General features: G+C 41.6%; 1 protein-coding gene across 2 annotated transcripts; it reads left to right on the plus strand.

Annotated features, from left to right (window-relative positions):
- The first annotated feature begins 18,208 nt into the window (after positions 1 to 18,208).
- Positions 18,209 to 21,584, plus strand: parla (presenilin associated, rhomboid-like a). Of its 2 annotated transcripts, none has more exons than XM_056421013.1 (9): positions 18,209 to 18,402; positions 18,506 to 18,610; positions 18,747 to 18,879; positions 18,991 to 19,086; positions 19,250 to 19,399; positions 19,670 to 19,740; positions 19,827 to 19,928; positions 20,239 to 20,336; positions 21,050 to 21,584. In XM_056421013.1, exons 1-9 carry the CDS (start codon positions 18,388 to 18,390, stop codon positions 21,159 to 21,161), a joined length of 882 nt encoding a protein of 293 aa, XP_056276988.1. In that variant the 5' UTR covers positions 18,209 to 18,387; the 3' UTR covers positions 21,162 to 21,584. The 2 variants fall into 2 exon arrangements, with proteins under 2 accessions (XP_056276988.1, XP_056276989.1); XM_056421014.1 differs by having other exon boundaries at positions 18,315 to 18,402; positions 18,513 to 18,610.
- Positions 21,585 to 21,858: the final 274 nt, after the last annotated feature.

The raw sequence follows: 21,858 nt of genomic DNA on the forward strand, positions 1-21,858 counted from the left end.
AAATACTATAATTTAAAAAAATGTTGTGGAGTAAATTGTAGGATAGAAAGCACCTCGACAAATATTACACTAGACATCTCTGAGTAAGTAGGAAAGCACTTTCTTAATCAAAGTGCTGTGTAATTAAAAAACATAAGGATAACATGTACCAAAACAGATGAAATAGAATTCAAACAAAAAATAACATTATTCCACCACAAACGACACTTTCTTTAATGAAAGATATTTCTTATTATGTGAAAGAAACGAATGAGTTTGATCTCACAGCATCATCTGCTATTACTAAACTGTTTCATTACATATGGCTCAATACTTTTAGGACTGAATGGAATCAACAACAAAACAAAAACATGTTGGAGCATCGAAGAAAAAACACTTAAATAAGACCCTGATTATAATGCATGGAGATGGAGTAAGTGAAACATGTGACATCTTACATCGGATGTCCCTTTAAAGTATTATAAAGATATTTTTTTCTATAATTGTCATGATCTGGAGTTTGTGTCTCGTTTTGTGTCTTGTTTTGAAGACCTTGTGTCGTCTGTCTCCCTGTGATTGTCTGCCCTGGCCCTGATTGTTTCCTTCTGTGTGATTGCTGGCCCCGCCCTCATTGTGTTCACCTGTGTCTCGTTGTCCAATCACCTCCGCCTGCCTGTGTATGTAAACCCTGTTCGTCTCATTCCCAGTGTGGCTTCGTACTGTTTGGTCCGCGTGTTTGTAGTCCTGTTCGTAGTTGGAAATTAAATTTTGTTTTTTGCAGAATATGTCGGTATTTGGGTCCTCTCTCTCTGCGACATCCGTGACTTATCATGACAGAACAAAGCCACCAATAATGGCCCCAGCCTTCAGTTTCCGCTGCACGGTTCCTGCCTGGCCAGCTTACGCTCATGTTCTTCTCGAGGAGATGTGGGAGTCCCTCCGGGCCCTTGAGTCAATGACGATGGCTCAAGTCCCCAGTGTTCCGTCGCCGGTTCCAGTCCCTGATGTTCCGGTTCGAGTCCCCGGTGTTCCGTCGCCGGTTCCAGTCCCTGATGTTCCGGTTCCAGTCCCCCGTGTGCCGTCACCGCTTCCAGTCCACGATGTTCCGGTCCCCGGTGTTCCGTCACCGGTTCCAGTCCCCGATGTTCCGGTTCCAGTCACTGGTGTTACGTCACCGGCTCCAGACCCCGAGGTTCCAGTCCCCGGTGTTCCGTCACCGCTTCCAGTCCCCGATGTTCCGGTCCCCGGTGTTCCGTCGCCGGTTCCAGTCCGCGATGTTCCGGTTCCAGTCCCCGGTGTTCCGTCGCCGGTTCCAGTCCGCGATGTTCCGGTTCCAGTCCCCGGTGTTCCGTCACAGGCTCCAGACCCAGAGGTTCCAGTCCCCGGTGTTCCGTCACCGGCTCCTGTCCCCGGTGTTCTGCCGCCGGCTCCAGCCCCTGATGTTCCAGTCCCCGGTGTTCCGCCTCCGTCCTGCCCGGCCCCGGTTCTCTCCATCCCACCTCCGTCCCGTCCAGCCCCAGTTCCCCGTGACCCATCCCGTCCAGCCCCGGTTCCCCGTGACCCAGCCCCGGTTCCCCGTGATCCGTTCCGTCCAGTCACAGTTCCCCATGTCTCGTCGCCTGGTCCTGGTCCCACAGAGACCCCATCCCCAGACCCCGGTACCCCTGTGACTTCCTCTCCTGAGCCCGCTCCCCGCTCCTGTCCTCCGGCCCGCCCTTGGCCTGGTGATCGTCCTGCGGCCCGCCCCCCGGACTGCTTCTGCAGCCTTGGACCCTCCTCCGGCTCCCCTCCACCCACCCGTGTGGAACGCTTGGGACGTCTGGAATTCGTCCCTTGAGGGGGGGGTACTGTCATGATCTGGAGTTTGTGTCTTGTTTTGAAGTCCTTGTGTCGTCTGTCTCCCTGTGATTGTCTGCCCTGGCCCTGATTGTTTCCTTCTGTGCGATTGCTGGTCCCGCTCTCATTGTGTTCACCTGTGTCTCGTTGTCCAATCACCTCCGCCTGCCTGTGTATTTAAACCCTGTTCGTCTCATTCCCAGTGTGGCTTCGTACTGTTTGGTCCGCGTGCAGTGGTGTATAAAGTACCCAAAAGTCATACTTGAGTAAAAGTAAAGATACTTGACTGGAAAATTACTCAAGTCACCTATGAGAATACTACTTGAGTTAAAGTATCTGATTTTTTTTTTACTTAAGTATCAAAAGTAATTTTCTGATATTAAATGTACTTAAGTATTGAAAGTAAAAGTAAATGCTGTTAATAAAAAAAAACAAAGGGTCAGAATTTTGAGAATTATGAAGTTTATTTGTTTGGGTGCTGTGGCTGCCATGAACAAGGAGTATGAGCTAGGATGAACTTAGCAAGATATGAATACTATGAAATTACTAAAATATAAAAACACAATTAACACAGAAAAAAGCAGAACCAAAAGTAACCAGAATCATCACTTGAAACTGAACAAATTCTTGTTCATCTTCAAAAGAAGTTGATTTTCAAAATGAACAGATGTCAGTGTCGCTCTTCTTGGACTGAAGACGAGTCCTGCGATGCTGAAGAGCCGTTCACAGGCCCTGGTGCAGGTAGAGTGAGTCTAGCTTCACAGACAGCAGCACACAGTTGGGAAGCATTTCAGCAAGTCAATGATCTGCTGAACAGGCCACGTCTCCATCCAGCTGTTTGCTGCTGTCATGCCCCTGAGATGACGAAGAAGATAGATGATGATGTAGATGTATACTTTATTGATCCCGCAAGCGGGAAATTACAGGCAGATCCAGGAAGATTACAGCATAACACGAGGGAAGAGAGGAGAAAATAATAATAAAAAACCCAGAATATGCCCCTAGATGGGTACAGTGTGGGAGCAGAAAAAAACACCTCAGCACAAAAGCACATACATCTAAACAAGACGTGCAATGTGGAGGAAGGGGGGAGGGGAGGTAAACCAAAGACTGGGTGGTCAAGCTCAGCCATAGGGGGGCAGAAGGTAACCAGCGTAGACAGGCAGCCAGCCATCCGGCAGCCCGTTAGAGCGCCAGTAGACCACACTGGGGGTATAAAGCAGGCGAAGGCGTGGGATGGGGGTGAGGGTAGTGAATGCATATCAGTGTGTGTGTGTGGAAGTTCGTGTGTGAGTGGCCTGGTAAGTCGTCCTCCCCCAGGCCACAACAGACAGAGTTCTCAGTCCGCAAGATGGTCGTTGCCATGGAGATAACCTTGAAATGTCCTGGGGAGACAACAACCACAGGTGTCTGTGGATAGGGGGAAGGGAATGAGAGAGGTTCTCACTTCAGCGATCTTCAGGGGAGTTGTTGTTCCAGTAACGGCCTTGGCCAAGGCCCGTTCTGGTTGAGGGAGCCGAAAGCAGATAAGATTGGGATTGTTTGGTCTTCCAGCAGCTACATCCAATTTGCGCACCTACTATTCCACCACTTTCCTCCCATTTCCCAATAGGATTTCAAATCGATCCAATTTCGTCGGGCAGCCTTAGGGGGCTTTTAACGGCTGTCACCGTTTCCTTAATTTTCCGATAAACCAGGGCAACGCCAAATCCAAACAGCAGAAATCCTGTAATCATAGTTCCGAATAGGTAGATGTCATCTACGTCCTCCACGGAAAGGGCTGCTAGGCACAAGACACGCCACGCGTCCATCGTGTAACCAGTTGCAACGTCCCGGCAGGACAGGCAGGTTCCCCTGAACCCAAGCTTCTCGTCGAGAAGACGGTGTCAATTTCGTTGAGAGACCAGATGATCAGTTGATCGGTCCATAGTTTTAGTTCGAAGAGCAATGAGGAGAGAGTCTCTCAAGTATATGACAGACAAGACATGACGATAGGAGCCAAGCAGGGAAGGGAAGGTCATGGGGAGGAGAGGGAGAGAAAAATGCGACCGCCTTCGGAGAGAGCCAAGAGAGCCAAGAAGAAGTCCTCTTCATCAGATGAACTGGACCTGGTGGCATCACATAGCTGCAGGGAGGGTTCTTCCATGTGCTGCTTGATGTAGTCCATTCCTGAAATAAAGTGAGGGTATTATATAAATGATAGAATTAATAACACTTCCTAACATGTCATGACCCCAACCTAAAGTTTCGTACAAAATAGTTTGTTTTAATTTGAGGTTTATACATTTAGTTTCATGCACTGTCCGTGCATCCAGAGTTGATTTGTGAATATGCACTTGTATCTCTGTAGTTAAACACAACAACAGTCCCAAATCAATATCGTCGCCATTATTGGACCGTCACTCTTATAATATTAATACAAATAATAATAACAATGCTGTAATGATTAGCATTATATTATAGCCAAGACGACTCAAATCAACAAATTCTCACAACTGTCAACACTTCTTCAGCTCATTAACTCGCTAGAGATCCGTCTACTCCACTCACGCTAATTGTCTCATTTAATTGACGATAGCTAGCGAACGTTAGCCTAACATACAACATGTGTAGGACAATCAGACACCTGTCTCCCCCTCTCCTGCCAAAGATATAACTTACTCCAATCCTGAGGACAACACTGCTAGATGTCTTAACAGGTTTATGATGATTATCAAAACTAAACATTAACGTTGCGGCTCATGGGATTAATCTTAATTTACCTCAATGTGTTTCCTGAGGTTGGTGAGTTGTTGAAGGCCAATATCTCCGTAGCTTTCCATGAGAGGCACTTCATCCGGTAGGAAGAAACTTTCACTCCGACAAAAGAAAAGAGTTCGCCCAAATATGGCCACGGACGTTGATCTTGGTCCTCGTGGTTGCTCGAGTAGCTTCCATTGCTGCTCCACATGAAATGAGTCGTCTCTGTAGCCGCTCGCTAGCATCCTGGGCATCACTGGGAAAAGAAAACACGCGGCAAGGACCCCTGATCCCCAACCTGGTGTTCGTGCTGCGTTCAGGTGCGCTGCGGTGTGTTCCACCGATGTTTTTCTCATGATTATTTTTTTCCGTAGTAACGAGTAACGATACTGTTTCAGGGGAAATGTATCTGTGTAAAAGTACAAGTTTTCATTGCAAAATGTAGTGAAGTAAAAGTAAACAGAAATATAAGTAGTAAAATAAAGTACAGATACCCAAAAAAGCTACTTAAGTAAAGTAACAAAGTATTTCTACTTCGTTACTATACACCACTGTCCGCGTGTTTGTCGTCCTGTTAGTAGTTGGAAATTAAATATTGGTTTTTGCAGAATATGTCGGCATTTGGGTCCTCTCTCTCTGCGACATCCGTGACTTATCATGACAATAATAATCCAGATCCTAAAGACAAAACCTTCACGTTGGCCCCTCATTTGATGAGTTGTCATGAAAGCACAACTATGATCATGTACTCTAGGGGGTGCCACGACATAAAGCACTCATATTAAAATAGCATGCAGATAAACTGATATGTGACCATGAAGCAAAGAGAGGAAGAGAGAGGAGCAGAAGTAGCATCACTTGTCTTCCAGTGTTCAGAGTCACTGAAGACAAACCACAGGTGATTGGATGTGAGACGAAGATGCTCTGCAGCCTCTTCTGCAGCATTCATTTAACACATCACTGCATTTACACTATTGTGTACAGTATATCTTGTGTTTGAATTGTGCTGCATGCAACCTTGCACCACAAGGACAACAAATCGCCTTCATGGCACCGACTACCTTGAGAACATGCCCTCATAATGTGTAATATATACAATGATATAAGGACATTTTAGGTCAACAAAATGCTTCAACAACAGAATTCATGTAAATAAGGAAAGGTCAAAGAGGTGTAAAGAGAGAATGGGTGGAGGGAGGGAGGGAGGGAGGGAGGGAGGGAGGGAGGGGAGCTGGCATCAGACCAAGAGTCACAGATATGGTGGTGCTGTATATTCACCTCCCACTATACCATCCTAATGCAGGGCGAGTCCCTACAACGAGAGAGGAAGAGCATGAAGAGGAAAAGGTGGCACAGAGGGCACAGGGAGGAACTAAACTGACATAGAGCTACGTTAAAATCCATGACTAAAACCTAATGTGCTTTACATAAATATGGACAAGAACTGACCCCATAAAAAGAAAACTGTTTTTTATCTGGCATGCAGACATTGTTTCACTTCACAGCCTTTGTGTCGAGTGTATTTCTGTGTCTAGGATACTTCGAGGTTGCCGAGTTGCTGTAAAAATCCTCCAACAGCAACAAGACAGAGAAACACATGAAGAGGGGCTTAACCCTCCTGTTACTTTAGGGTCAATTTGACCCCATTCAATGTTTAACCCTTCTGTTACCTTAGGGTCAATTTGACCCCAGGCTGTTTTTCACTGTGTCAAACATATAAGAAATATCAACTTTTTTATATATTTAAAGGGCTATTTAGGTAGTCAACAAACAAACATAAAGTACCTCACACTTAAACTTGGAAAACAATAGTAATTCTAATAATTTTCTGAAGGTTTTAATTGCTGGGGTCAAATTGACCCCGAGGGTAAAATATGTCAGTAAATATAAAGGTAACAGGAGGGTTAAACATTGAATGTGGTCAAATTGACCCTAAGGTAACAGGAGGGTTGAGGGACGGTTCACCCCAAAATCAAACTGACACATTTGTCCTCATACTTGTCGTGCTATTTATCAATCCAGATTGTTTTGGTGTGAGACACCTGGTCGACCTTCTCTCCAATATAATGGGACGACGTGGCACTCGGCTGGTAGTGCTCAAAGTGCCAGTGTTATAGTTTGGTAGAAACTAGTTCTGACATGAAACAGCCGACAACAACGTCTGTGGATTATCTTAAGTAACCGCTTTGTGATTTCTGAAAATACAGTGCCATATAGTTTTCCCCACCAAAGAATAAAATACACCATCGGAAGTAACAATTTCCCAGCTTCAGACCCCATGTGACACCTCGTGGATGTCCCGCCTTCTTTCAGTCAGCATGTTTCCTAAAGTTACCTTGTCCGAAAAAAGACGCGTCCTGTATGTATTTGAGCAAACTCAGATCTGTCTGTGATGACGGAGTGAAAAGATGCGAGAGGAGCCAGCTCTCGTTTCACCTCCCTGGATACTGTCTGTCAACAGAAGCAAGGTTAAAATGTCCACCTTGGAAAGAGACACCAGCTTCCAACGCTACTGCAGTCGAAAGGTATCACGTGGAAATGCGTTGAGCGGCTCGAACGTTACGAGAATGAGGAGAATGTCCAATTTAGAAAAAGATTTCCAAATTGAGATTTAGATGTGCCTATTCTTCTAGATACTTTCAATTGAAAGAAAAGTTGTGATTTTAGTTTTAAGTATTATTCCTCAACAACAAGGTCGGTTGTTTGTTTCTGCAGTGGGAAGCAAAACTATTTAAAGAATATTTCAAACGCAATCTAGTCAACACAAAAAATGCTCTTTGGTATTAAAAAAATGCATGCTGTGCAAACAAGAATTGATCCTTGCACAAAAATATCTCTAAAAAAACAATGCACAGCACATTGACTTTTTATTAACGTGCCACCATTAAAACTGCTTTTAAACTAGATTAAATATTTCAATCTGTTTAATATAGCTTTAATGAAGTATTAAAACAAGCACAAACAGTGAGTTTGTTAAACAAACAACAACAACAAAACAGCAATAATACAGCAAATAATACAGCATATATTTAAAAAACAGCAATTGAAATACAGCATATTAATAACTACCTGTGTGGTAAATTGAGGATGACTCAGTTGTTTATAAATGTTTACAGCAGCGCTGCCCACAGTAAAACTATTAATAAAACACATGAAAAAGCCACTTACTTATTTAAACCTGATGTATAATGAGTCATGTTATGCAAAAAGTATTTGGGTCAACAATATTTCAAGTATTTTATGTTTATTAAACAAAACATGTTCAATTTGATTTGCATGATTGTTGACGGATTAAAAATTAAGTTGCAATAGACGAGGTGACTCAGGTTTAGACAAAATACATGAGAAAATAGAGAAAAAGAAAGCTCGCCAGCATATTTTGAAAATGTAAAGAAGTAAATTAGAAATTTCTCCCTGGCAGAAAAGACATTGTATCTCCTTTCTGGTTGGATAATATATATACATTTAGTTGGATCAAAAATATACTTTTTAAAGTGCTAAAAAACATCCAAACTTCTGTAAAGTATGAGCTTACTGGCAAGTATTGCACTTAATGCTTTAAGTGCTGGTTTTAATGTTACAACAGCTTATGCAGAGAAGAAGAATAACTTTGTTATTGTGCAGAAGTAACATAAATATACACTGTGTTGTACGGCAGCACCGCTGCGTTTGCTGAAATGTCAGAAAGCATTCTCATATTCTGCGAAGCTAAAGCAACGCCTGCGTTGCTAAAATTGTCAAAACTGTCAATGGCTGCATTAGCAAAAGCTGGCAAAAAAAAATCTCTTACAAAAAAATGACAAGCGTGCAAACTATCGTCATTGTGGAGTTTAACAACACAGCAACGCGACACTTGTCACATATAACGTATCAAAAGCACTTCACTCTGCTCTGTTGTTTTTTCAGTGGACCTGCTTTGCAGCCCTGTGTATTAATAAAGGAGGGATTATGGAAAAGAGAGAGTGGCTCTTTAGGAAGGAAGGAGAATCTATAAACCGTGTGATATAGCCAAGACTGCAAATATGAGGAGGATGAGAGATGAGAGGTAAAGAGGTTGCTGTCGTGTGCAAGACGAAGAAAGAGGGGATTTAAAAGATGAGGAGAGTGAGGAAGGGGTAGGAGTGAATCGGGAGCGCTGTGTGTACTTGTGAAGTGGAGTGCACATGATAAGACACCTGGGCACATGAAGGATGTTGCACACAACAGAAACACTGTAAGAAAGGACTGTGAGTTAAACAAGCTTTTTACCGCAGGGGAACTCTTCCAAGGTTAGGCGATAAAACATTGAGGCCCGTATTCGTCATCAGTTGATGCTCTCATGGAGACTTTCAGATTCCAAAAGCGCAATTCTAATTCATCAAGTTGCTACAAAGTGGCACCGGGTTGCCAGTTGGCAATCGTGACGTTAGATCAGAGAAGAGCACTAGTTTGGTTTCCATGACAAACAGAGAGACGTCAGACAGAAACAGGGCACGGTCGACGGATGCATGAAAACATACCGCCGCAGTAACACGAACGCACAAACAAGCTGATGATCCACGATGTATGGAGCTGAAGAACCACGAGCTGATGATTTAAACAGGAAATATGAAAAAACGAGTCAATATATGATCCATTCTGTCGTCATACGAGACACAAAGAGTCCAACATGTCGGTCTAAAGAAAGACACGAGACCGACTGATGTGCTGTATTGAGCTGTTTGCTCTTATCTTTATTGTGGAGATCCGCTCTGCTTCACCTGGTTTGTCATAATTGCCCTGGAGTTATGTGTATGTTGAATGTTGCCATGGTTTAAGTGCACATGTGGCATGAACAAAAAGTATCCAATGAGATATGTTATCTCAATGAGGTCCAATGAGATAACATATCAAGTCTCTCCTCATATACAATACAAGGATGCACACACTGTGATCTGGTGGGAAGCATCAACACGGGAGCAGAGGACATTATGCATGACAGTGAAGCATAAAGCATGTGTGCACTCAAAGAAATGACTCATTGGATGAACTCAATTAAATTGTTGGCAGTTTTTCCATCCAATAATTATCTGCAACTCCAACTCAAATTTAGCACATCAGTGCAATACAATGTAATTAAGTTAGTCCAACTCATTTGTATCAAATACATCTAAAATATAATAACGATATTCATTAAATTAAATTAATTTGTGTTTGTCCAACTCAAAATATAAACTAACTAACTAAAAAAATATGCAAACTCCACACAGAAAGAATGCCCCGACTGGGAATTGAACCCACAGCCCTCTGGCTGTGAGGGGACGGCATAGCCACTACACCACCGTACAGCCCTGAAAGTGTGTTCACCTCATGCAAACAACTGATTTTCAGAAGGCGCATGCGCAAAGGGTAGTCCTCAATGAAACACATTTATTTTGAGTTGATATGCACACCATCTAACCTAAATAAATCTAATAAATGAAAGTATTCATACATTTTGTGTTACACCCATTCAATATAAATATCTTCGTTTTGTAATTGATTTATTTAAATGTATCAAACAATATTTAAATATGTCACCTCTAAGAAGGGCTTGAATCGTTTTTTTGAGTGTGGTAGTAAACACTTTATTCTATCAATCAACAAAGCTATAAACTCTGGAACCCAAAGTGTGCAGTATTAGAAGGGGGGGGGCAGGTTTACAGACGAGAGGTCTATAGGCGCTTCCCCTAGTTATCCCTCACATGTACACCAGCATATACAACTTGACTGTATCCAGACTTCTTTACCACAGCATTTGAGCTTTTACTTTAAGCTGGGTAAAAGAGATCAGGGTGACCATGAGCGAGAAGGACACTGAAAGAAGGTATATATATATATATAATATATAATTTTTTAAGAAAGGAATGCACCTGAATTGTTTAAACCTGTGCACGTATACTACACATACATAATTACATGCACACAATATGTGTAAGGACGCATCAGTTTCCCATGCAGCATATCCTCTAAATAGCAGCCTCTATCGCCCAAGAGTTGAAAAGCTGTGACAACAAGCCGCATGCTGGTGGTTGGGGCCACACCGCCGCTGCACCGCGCAGCAGCATTCAGCTCCACCACTAAAAAGTGGAGAGACAGACATTTTTGTGTGAATCAGCTGACAGCGCCGACGGAGTGGAGGAAAGCTCCATCAGGGAGAGACTACATGCACAACAATAAGGAGGGGGTGGGGGGACACTATAATGTAGGCCTGTTACTTGCATAATGTGCATGTCATAAACATTTTAAGATGCTTTTTGTTGTTGCCAAAAGGCCAATATACATTGTAGCCTGGTCGAATAGTGCCGCGGTAACTCTGGACCGGTTTGCGGTCGACTGAGCCGTGAAGCCGGGGTGCAGCAGCAGCAGCAGCGTCGCGCCGCACCACTGGAAAGCCTGTGCTGATGTGGCTGGTTAACACACATCGAGGCACGCGCGGTCTCACGCGCTATGGAAGTGCGTACCGGCGCTATTCCATGTGCGCTCCGCTGCACATCATACCAACAAAGTTATGGCTTCTCTTGTTCCTGTGTTCCGCAGTCCGCGCTCAAAAGATGCCACGCGAATAAGCGACGATGCCCAGCTCATAACTTATTCACATACAAGCACGTGGAAGTTCCTTACCGGAGTTTTTATCACCCATGTCCCCTTACGGTGCAGAAGTGGATTATATTGCCGACGTAGGCTCGGGAGGATCGCGCTCGGTAGGTGGTGCGCACTCGCTTCTTCGGTTGGCACCGCACAGCAGGGCGGGAGGCAAGTTGCTTGTTTCAAGTGATGGATCACAACACGAGCGCCCTTCTGGGACCCCGAATGCGACGCGGGATGCGGAGCTCTTCGGTGAGCTCGTGCTTACCCCTCCGTGTTTGCAAGAGTTTCTGAATAAGGTGGACTGAGGACTCAGGTAAAGAACGAGGGAGGGTTGGTGTGTGTGTTCGTGTGTGTTCGTGTGCGTGTGCGTGCGTGGTGTGCGTGTGCGCGCGCGCGTGTGTGTGTGTGTGTGTGTGTGCAGGGGAGAGCGGATGAAGGGTGTACATTGTCTGCATGGATGCAGGAGTACAGTCTGTTTTTTCTTCTTTTTCTGTCCCTGTGGGTTGAAACTGCCAGTTATTATATTTCCTGGCAAAGCAGCAGCTTATAATTTGTATTGATGATTCACTCGGATAAAAGTGTTCCATAGAGGTAAACCCTGCAGTTTTTTTCCCATTCAAATAATAAAATGTATTATTGTGCCGTGCATGATGAGCCCAGCCTGCATGCATTGGCCTTTCAAGACACCATTCAAACAAATACAGAGCAAGAATGCTCTGGCTACATATCAGATCTCCAGAGCTTCACGTCTCCAACACAATTAGTAAAACTCATAAAACATGCACTTTATAATAATATAATTACCAGATAAAGCTATTGCCATGTTTATCATTGGTGTGTCAGGCATAGCTCATGGGAAATATCTGTAAGGACATGCCCGAGGCCGGCCAGAGAGTATATGCTTTCTTCTGAATGAACAATAGTTTGCTCTGTCCTCACACCTGCTGCCACATACCATGTTGCTTCATTATTCTGCAAAGGCAGAGGATGTTTTACTTTGAGACATCAATATTTAATGAATGAATCACAAATCGATATTTCTGTCCTGAGCATATGCTTCTTTATTGTGCCTGTTATTTGATTATAGGTCTGTATACTTCCGACAGACATTGTGTACAGTGCATGTAAACACTGCACTTTCTTCCAAAGAGTGTGTCCATGAGTGTGTGCTGTTTGTTTTAAATGCCCCTCTGATTTATAGCAATGCATTCTTTTTAAATCTTAAATTTAAACAAACAAAAGTACAACCTTCGTTGTCATACTATGTGCTCTTCATCCGTGCACTAAAGAAAATAACTCAGTGGATGAACTCAATTAAATTGTTGGCAGGTTTTCTATCCAATAATTATATGCAACTCCAATTCCAATTCAGCACATCAGTGCAATAAAATGTATTTAAGTTAGTCCAACTTATTTTGATCAAATACCGCTCAAATAAAATCACAATGTTCATTTAATTAAATGTATTTGCGTTTGTCCAACTCAAAATATAAACTGTAAATGAATATATAAGGAATTAATATATCATTTCAAAATGTAAACATCCATTAAGATACGTGAGACAAAACACAGTTGAGGTTTTTATTGCAAATACTCAAATAAGTTTAAAATGGTCAAAACTGACGACCAAAATTACTTGTATGACTGCATTATATATATATACAGGACTGTCTCAGAAAATTAGAATATTGTGATGAAGTTCTTTATTTTCTGTAATGCAATTAAATAAACAAAAATGTCATGCATTCTGGATTCATTACAAATCAACTGAAATATTGCAAGCCTTTTATTCTTTTAATATTGCTGATTATGGCTTACAGCTTAAGAAAACTCAAATATCCTATCTCTAAATATTAGAATATCATGAAAAAGTATACTAGTAGGGTATTAAACAAATCACTTGAATTGTCTAATTAACTCGAAACACCTGCAAGGGTTTCCTGAGCCTTGACAAACACTCAGCTGTTATAAATCTTTTTTTTAACTTGGTCTGAGGAAATATTAAAATTTTATGAGATAGGATTTTAGAGTTTTCTTAAGCTGTAAGTCATAATCAGCAATATTAAAAGAATAAAAGGCTTGCAATATTTCAGTTGATTTGTAATGAATCCAGAAGGCATGACATTTTTGTTTTTTAAATTGCATTACAGAAAATAAAGAACTTTATCACAATATTCTAATTTTCTGAGACAGTCCTGTATATATATATACATATATATATATATATATATATATATATATATATATATATAACAAATAGAAACTAATAAACGGACTGATCAGGAAGTCCGTGACAAAACATATCAATTGATCTTCAATACACAGAAGAAAGGTATTAACTATTTTATTTTTTAAGAACATTTTAAGAGGGTGTTCCTCATCAAATACCTGGAAACGGTACTCCTAATTGGTGAAAAATAAACAGCTAGCGAACTCAAAGAAAGAATAAACTTGATGGTGCAATACAACTTGATCTTCAGCTGCTGTATCTTGGAATTCAGCTTGTGCCAATCTGAATTCATGATGACCTTCTGGAGGAACTCCAGGTGTCTGGGAAGCTCAGATCAAGGGCGTAAATGAGCCCAAACAACATGATGAACGCCACGATGACACAGTCCACGTCGTTTAGGACTTTAATGCCTTCAACCCCCACGTCCTCTGGCTCCCAATCTCTTCGGATGATGTAACTCCCCATGACAGTAATAAAGTAATAACAAGTAATGAAAAGTATAAAAGTAAAAAAGTAATGAAAAATAAATAAAAAACTAATGAAAAGTAACAAAGTAATAAAAGTACAAAAGTAATGGAAAAGTACAAAAGTAATAAATAAGTACAAAAGTAATAAAAGTAATAAATGTAAAAAGTATAGAAACAGTAAAAAAGTAATACAAAGTAAAAAAGTTATTAAAAAGTAAAAAAAGTTATAAAAGTAAAAAGTAATGAAAAAGTAATAAAGTAATACAAGTAATAAAAGTAAAGAGTAATGACAATGTAAAAAAGTTATTAAAAAGTAAAAAAGTAATTATAAATTAATAAAAAGTCATTAAATATTAAAAAGTCATTAAAAAGTAATAAAAAGTTATAGTTAAAAAAGTTATAGTTTTCAAATTAAAAAAGTTATAAAAAGTAAGAAATATATAAAAAGTAAAAAAGTAATAAAGTAATGAAAAAGTAATGAAAAGTAAAAAAGTAAAATCGGAATAAATAGTAAAAAAAGGTAATACAAAGAAATAGTAATAAAAAAGAAATCAAAAGTAATAGTTGTAAAAAGTATTAAAGTAAAAAAGTAATCAAAAGTAATAAAGTAATAAAAAAAGTACTTACCAAGTACTTTAGTTGGTATGAGTCCACGTTAATCGTGCTGCATCCCTTGGGGATTAATAAAGTATATATCTATCTATCTATCTATCTGGTGAGGTCACACTCAGGAGAAAAGAAGGAAAGAAGACATGAGAGTGTGAGATCTAGCACATGCGCAAAGGGTAGTTCCCAATTAAACACATTTATCTTGCACACCATCTAACCTAAATAAATCGAATCAATGAAAGTATTCCTACATTTTGTTTTAAACCCATTAAATATAAATATCTTCATTTTTGTAATTGATTTAATGTATCAAACCATATTTAAATGTGTCACCTCACAGAAGGGCTTGAATCGTTTTTTGAGTGCATGATGTCCACTTCTCACAGCTTAATAGTGTCAATCAGCTGCTTATCAAAGAATACCACAGTCACACTCCGACCACTGAGCCTCAACATCTCTGCAGGAGAAGAAGAAAAAAAACTGAAAACAAGTCACAGTGTGGTGTCATCTATCTGGCCCATTGATCAGTGTCTTGGAAAGCTCACTGTCAGCATTCTGATGGGACTTTATGATAACAGCTAGAATTTCATCTCATGTTATAAAAAGATTGTGCTGTTCGTATAATATGTTTCTATCCTTTGGGCTGAAATAGAAGCCTCAAGGCCAAATGACGTGCAGCACCATGAGTCAGCCTCGGGATTCAAATCACAAATATGGGACCCGGATGTCAGAGTCTCCTTCTTATTCTCTCTTTTTCTAAAAACTGTGATTGCAGTAAAATAAACGAGTGTCCTACATGAATGACAAGTTGTTCTGAATTCAGATCATTCCTGTCACATGGCCAAGGCCCTGTTGCCGACACAAGCAAATCCTGGTTGGCGTCGGTTCACAGCAAATCGATGAGGGGGCCTGGAAGAAGACACCTCTGCTGGAGGGGGGGATACACATCATTGATCAGAAAACAACCGTAAGTCAGAGAAAGATGTGCGTGTGTGTGTGTGTGTGTCGTTTCATTCTTTTTAAACAGCTTTTACCTCAATGAACTTATATACAGCCACTCCAATATAGATTATTCTCACCCTCTTTTTCATCCAATCTCCTCCCTTTTTCGTCCTCTTTTTGGCCTCCCTATCTCATTCGGTCCTGTGCTGACTCCGATCACCAGCATCCCTCCCTTTGCTCTTCTGCTCTCTTCATCCCGCCTCCTCCTCCTCCTCCTCCTGCTGCCCTCTCACATCACCCTGTCCTCGCCTGCCCCCGACCTGCACTCATAGGATATCATCTGACTGGGCAGTGTGTCCTTGGGTCCATACAGTGGCAAAGGCACAGTGCTCTTCTGCCTTTGTACCTCTTATCTTTACCATGACACGTCTAACCTTTTCTGTACATTGTCTCACAGAAGTGAGTTTGTATTATAATGTCCCCACTGAATGCATTGTCTGCCTCAGTTAAGATTAATTACCTACTTCTCAACTTGTTTTATTCTGGTCTATGTCATTATGGAATCTTGTCCGTAGCTAAAGTAGCCCAGCAAGTCAAGTGCAGATCTTGCTTTGGAGGAGAGCCCAGTGACTCTGCAGACACTGCAGTGCAGCCTACTCACTGCTGTGTCTTCTATCCGTTTCACCTATTTCTGGAGTCACTGTCAAGCTCCAGAGGAGTTTGTGAAACTTGTCCAGATGTCAAGAGCAACACAATCAATATGGTTTAGTCCAAGGAGGCAACGACTGCATTTTCTCTTGTCCTGTGTTGTCACCAAATGATTTATAATAGTAATTATAATAATGTAATATTTAAACTAATAGTTGGACATTTTGAAGAATGTAATTTATCAACAGTTTTATTTTTTATGGTTATCTCACTCGCTCTATCTTATTCCTATTCTACGCTAAAAGTTTTTACATTTATGTATTTTCTTCTCTTCTAATCGATCTATAGTCGTTGAATAAAAGAACCTAAGTAAAAGTATCAATACAACAAAGGAATAAAATACTATTACTATTATTATTATCATTATCATTATTATTATTATTATTATTATTATTATTATATTAAAGTATTGAATGAGTATTACTGATGCATTTTTGTGCATGTTTAGTGGTAGTTAAATCTATAACACATGCGTTTTTCATAGCGGACATTTTGTAATAGCAGGAAAAGCCCATGTGTTACTGCTCACACTAACATGGCTCAGTCCCATTGAGCCAGCATGGGACTGCTTTTCCTTTTGGGTTAAAATGTGTACAAACTGGTCCTCAGTTCTGCATCGCTTCAGGCTGTTGGATAAATGCAGGGGAGTAAAATGTATGTATCTACGTCTGAAATGTAGTCGAGATGAAGTTGAAAATATCACAAAATGTAAAGTACTTAAAAACCTTTCAGTGCATTGCTTTAGTATGTACTTCCTACCATCCCACTGGCATCTGACACATATACACTCCGATACGCCACTAGAGGGGAGTGTTACCGATGGGAAAACACACAATTATACAATAAATCACCGTAAAACAATATGCTGGTCACATTTAGGATATTATTATTGGGTTAAGTTGGCTAATACCATAGGTAACGTTATAGGGGGGTGTTTATTTGTACAGTAGCTTACATACGACACCTTTAAAACACCTTTACATATATGTACACTGTGTACAACCTGCTTAGACGTGTACTATTATACTATGTAGCCTACATGGCATTGCAGTTGCATTAACCAAATGTATCCCCTCTTCCCAAAAGGACTCAAGCTCATTCTTTGTTACACCAAGAGCTCCTGAGGTGAAATACGCAGATGTCGGAGCTTTTCGTCGAGTCCTTGAACGCAGCATTAGCGCCCAGCCCGGCAGTGGGCTGGGCTTCGGCCAGGAGGTCATCACAAACATGGCGTGGAGAGGATGTGTACTGAAATGGACTAAAACAGAGTACCTCAGATCCAGCAACACCACTCCACGGGCAGCAGGTGAGACGACGTCCAAGCCGTGTAGGTCGTCAACAACAATAGCAATGGCAGGGCTCGTGTGTGTGCGCGTGCGTGTGCGCGTGATTATCTAAGTGTCCCACTGTCATTGTAAATAGATCCACGGTTCAGAAGCATTCTGCTATACCACTTATTATTCAGTTTGTTTACAGTAGGAATGTGCACGTGTTCTCCGTGTCTGTCTTTAACGGATCGAGGATCATTCCTAAAGTCCCGATGTTTGCTCCTGCCTCATGTTTAGTTTATTCTAAAGCCGAGGGATTACATAGTTATAGTGTTGACCATTAGCACGCGACTAGAATATCTTCAGCACTTACAAACTGCTGTTATGAAACTATCTCGGAAAAAGAAAGGTGTTAATAATAAGAACGGCAACTGTTTTCAAGACCTATTGGTTATTCGTGCCATTTTTAGTATTTTCTTCACAAAATGCCAAATATTCGTTGATTCCAGTTGCTCAGTTATGAACTTTGATGCTTTTTTTGCCTCATGTGATCGTAAACTAAAATGTTCTGAGTTGTACTATTATCAGAAAAAAACAGGCAGTTTGAAGACACCACTGTGTGCTGTAGGAAATGAATCTTTACTTGTCACAATGCATCAATAATTAAAATAAGAATTTAGTTTCAACCCTGCAAATAGTGAAATCAACGCCTCAAGATATTCGGAAGATTTAAAGCTTTTTTTTAACTGCATATTGTTTTTTTCTATACATCATACAAGTTATTCAGTGTATTTCCCAAATCTGTAAATTAAATTGTAATGCTGTGTTTACTTGTTGTTTTCTTTAAATCAGACTGAACCCACACAACCAACAGAGGTGTGGTTTCCGTCGGGAAGCCAAAAGGCCAGAGACAAAAAAAGGAAATGTCACCCAAGAAACAAAACCCCCACCCACTGAGGCCGGCACCCCCGGACCCCCACGTCCTCCCAAAGTCCCCCGGCCCACGCTTTTCAAACCTCTGATGTTCACCGTCGGGGTAGGTCTTCTAGTTCTTCCACGAGAATGAGAGTGACACATGCGACACTTAAGGTTGGGGACAGTGTGAGCACATTGTTGGTTACTGTCTGATTCCATATCAGTTTACAGGTTGCTCCTTTGGTGCCGCGGCCATCCTGCAATACGAGACCCTGAGGTCGAAAGTTCAGAATGCAAAAGACGGAGAGGAGACCGAAAAACTCTTCGAGGTGAGGTTTGAATGACGCAACCTGCCGGATCCCTACTCCGCTGCTGCAAACGCGCGTGTGTGTGTGTGTGTGTGTATATATATATGTAACGACTAAGCGGCCGACAGTGATGCAATGAGCCGTTCGTAAATTCCAGGGGTCCCAGGGCATGGCGTTCTGGCACAACTGGTGGAACCAGTTGTCGGGCTTCCAGCAACAGCTCATCCTCCTGATGTCTGTGGCGGATGAGTTCTGGAGCAGCCTCACAGAGGGGCATCAGACCGTCACAGGTAGCTTGTTTTGCAGAGGCGGACTCTTTTGGTCCCGGTGGTCCTTCATATCCACAGTCTCTACATGCGTTTCATATAATAACACAAGCTTCCCTCATTACGGTTTCCCAGGCATCATCGCATTAAATGTTGTCGTCCTGTGTTGCTGGCGGATCCCTTACCTGCATAGAAGCATGATCAAGTACTTCATGTCCAACCCAGCCTCCAGTGAGTAGGCATGTTCTTCAAAATCTATTTTATTCTTGATATTAAACATATATATATCAAAGTGCTTTCACAAAGACAGCAAGGGCACTGGTGTTCTGCAGCTGGATCCACTGGCCATGATCAATGTTCTCTCCTTCTGCTTCATTGTTCTCTCCCCCTCCAGACACCCAGTGCCTTCCCATGGTCCTGTCCTCCTTCAGCCATTACTCCGTTGTCCACTTGGTGGCCAACATGTACGTCCTGTGGACATTCTCAACAGGAATTGTCTCTCTCTTAGGCAAGGAGCAGTTCCTTGCATTCTACCTCTCTGCCGGTGAGTCAAATAAAGAAAAAGGTTGAATACAATGAGTTGACTATGAATCCAGTATTGAATTGATCAAACTAAATCCCTTTTTAATCCGTCATACAATCTTTTTAGGTTCAGCTTTCAATGTTTAAAGTAATACACATTATAAGTAACTTCATCTTTAAGACACCAAAGTGATGACACGAACACACACTGTAGAGTGTAGATATTAGATATTTGCTATTTAGCTAAATGACTTTCTGAATTTCATCAGTACATCCCGATGTGTATTTCCAGGTGTGATTTCAACTATGGTCAGCTACATGTGTAAAGCTGCAACCGGACGTCTCCACCCATCCTTAGGAGCAGTAAGAGTTAAAAAAAAAAAAATTCTTCCTCCAGCTCAACACCAAAGAAAGTCCTAATGTCTTGACCCGTCTTGTGTTTGATCCAGTCGGGCGCCATCATGGCGGTGCTGGCCGCAGTGTGTACAAAAATGCCAGAAGCCAAAATGGGCATAATCTTCCTCCCCATGATCACTTTCACCGCGGGAAATGTAAGTGACTCAATGTGTGTGTGTGTGTGTGTTTGTGTTTGCGTGTGTTTGCGTGCATGCACTCCCTGCCTCTCGTTGTGTGCTATGTAAAAGAAGTTGTCTTGCTCCGTAGACACACACCTCTGAAGTGTCACATGAATAAAATTGTTTGTTGATTCATAGATTTAATAGTGTTGTTAAGATCCCCTTGTCTACACAGCTGGAAAGAGATGTAAATCTGGGCATGATTTAAACGTGTGTGAGTGTGTTGTTCATCTGGGTCAGCACAATGAGTGTGACTTCCTGTTCCTGTCCTTGGTCCTGCCTCTAGGCTCTGAAAGCGCTGGTTGCCATAGATGCAGCAGGGCTGATACTGGGATGGCGGTTGTTTGACCACGCAGCTCACCTCGGCGGAGCCCTCTTTGGAATGTGAGATTTATATTTTTTTGTTTGATTTAAAAACTGTAAATGTTGGGCCACTGCCAATAACACAACATTTGTGTTGTTTCCATATTGGAGAATGGAATGTGCCCATGTCGTACTTGTATCCTCTCAGTACATCAGATACAGTTCAGAGATACAAGTTTGGTGTTCGGCCTAAATTGTAAGAAATGCAGCGAAAGAGTAAAAAGTATTTTTAAAAAGGTTCATTCTTAACGGGTCAGAAAACAATATCCCCATATAAGGTTCCTTTTTCTAGTTGCTCCGGAGCTTTTGATCCTATCGCATGATCTTCATCAGTTTAAAAGATGAGATTCAAAGTCGTTTCATAGCTCAGAAAAGGTCATTTGAAGATGGAGAAGAACTCGAAGGAACACCATCTGCTGAGGATCATCATGTGATTTGATCAAAAGCTCCAGGACTGCTACTAAATGGACCTTGTGGCCCACTGTTCTTGTAGTTCGACTAAATAATCCCAACTCAAGGTCCACTTACTAGCTTTTTCAGAATATCATATAAACACAGCTGACCGTAGTCATGTGAACCAAGTATGGAATTTCCATTATGTGATTAAGTCACTGTAAAGATAACTATATACTGTATAATACTTTTGTTTTAGTTAGTCACATTACACATTGTTGAGGTCATTGATGAGGTTTTCTCATCTCATTTGAGCCGTCTCCATGTATCTTGTCCCACAGATGGTACGTGTCATATGGTCACAAGCTGATTTGGAGGAAGAGGGAGCCCCTTGTGAAGCTGTGGCATGACATGCGTTCTCCAGGTGCCGGTGGATCCAGGCCAGGAGGTTAATGGTCGTGGACCTGGACCACAATGAGACGCTGCAAGGTCTCTTGGATCCTTTGTTAAAGGACTGGAGTCCACGGTTACCCCAGAATATGCAGGGACACTTTTATCCACCAAGAGTTAGTCAGGTGTTATCACTTATTAATAAAGTTGTTCATTCAATGTGACAGACTGATAACATCTGCTACCCAACAAGTATAGCCGTCGAGCTACAACATGAGACACATCAGCACTCTCCTCCCCGAGGATGTTGAACCTTTTTCAGCCTTCATGTTGGATTTGTGTTTGTTATTGAAAACGTTTCCACAAGCCTGGGCATACAGAGTGCTGGAACCAGTCAGAGAGGAGATCATATGCTGAAGTCAATGTAATATGCAGTCCTGTGGACTGAGCTGGAGTTGCTATTAAAACTGGAGTTCTCAAATCTGAGTTCAGGACTCATTTATCTTAACATTTAAAAGAAAGGAGGGATTTGTGCTCCATTGAAATCAGAACGTACCGCAAGTGGAAACTCCTAAGTCTACACACCGCTGAAAAGAAAGAAGGTGCGATGATGTTTGTCACAAACCAGATGCACCAGTCTGTCATTTTGCTTCGAAGGCCTAAAAAACTAAAGGTTGAAAACTTTGAATAAAGACACCACCCACTCACAGATCTGGCACCATCAAACGATTCTCAAATCATTGTGTGCATCTTGGGATCT

This window comes from Pseudoliparis swirei, chromosome 8 (assembly GCF_029220125.1).
Source record: "Pseudoliparis swirei isolate HS2019 ecotype Mariana Trench chromosome 8, NWPU_hadal_v1, whole genome shotgun sequence".
In the NCBI taxonomy this organism is placed as follows: domain Eukaryota; kingdom Metazoa; phylum Chordata; class Actinopteri; order Perciformes; family Liparidae; genus Pseudoliparis; species Pseudoliparis swirei.

What these genes read in the sequence shown, in the direction of transcription:
- parla (XM_056421013.1), top strand. An exon ending in AGACCGAAAAACTCTTCGAG is followed by an intron (nt 18,611 to 18,746) that starts GTGAGGTTTGAA and finishes CGTAAATTCCAG; the next exon opens with GGGTCCCAGGGCATGGCGTT. An exon ending in TGCATTCTACCTCTCTGCCG is followed by an intron (nt 19,400 to 19,669) that starts GTGAGTCAAATA and finishes GTGTATTTCCAG; the next exon opens with GTGTGATTTCAACTATGGTC.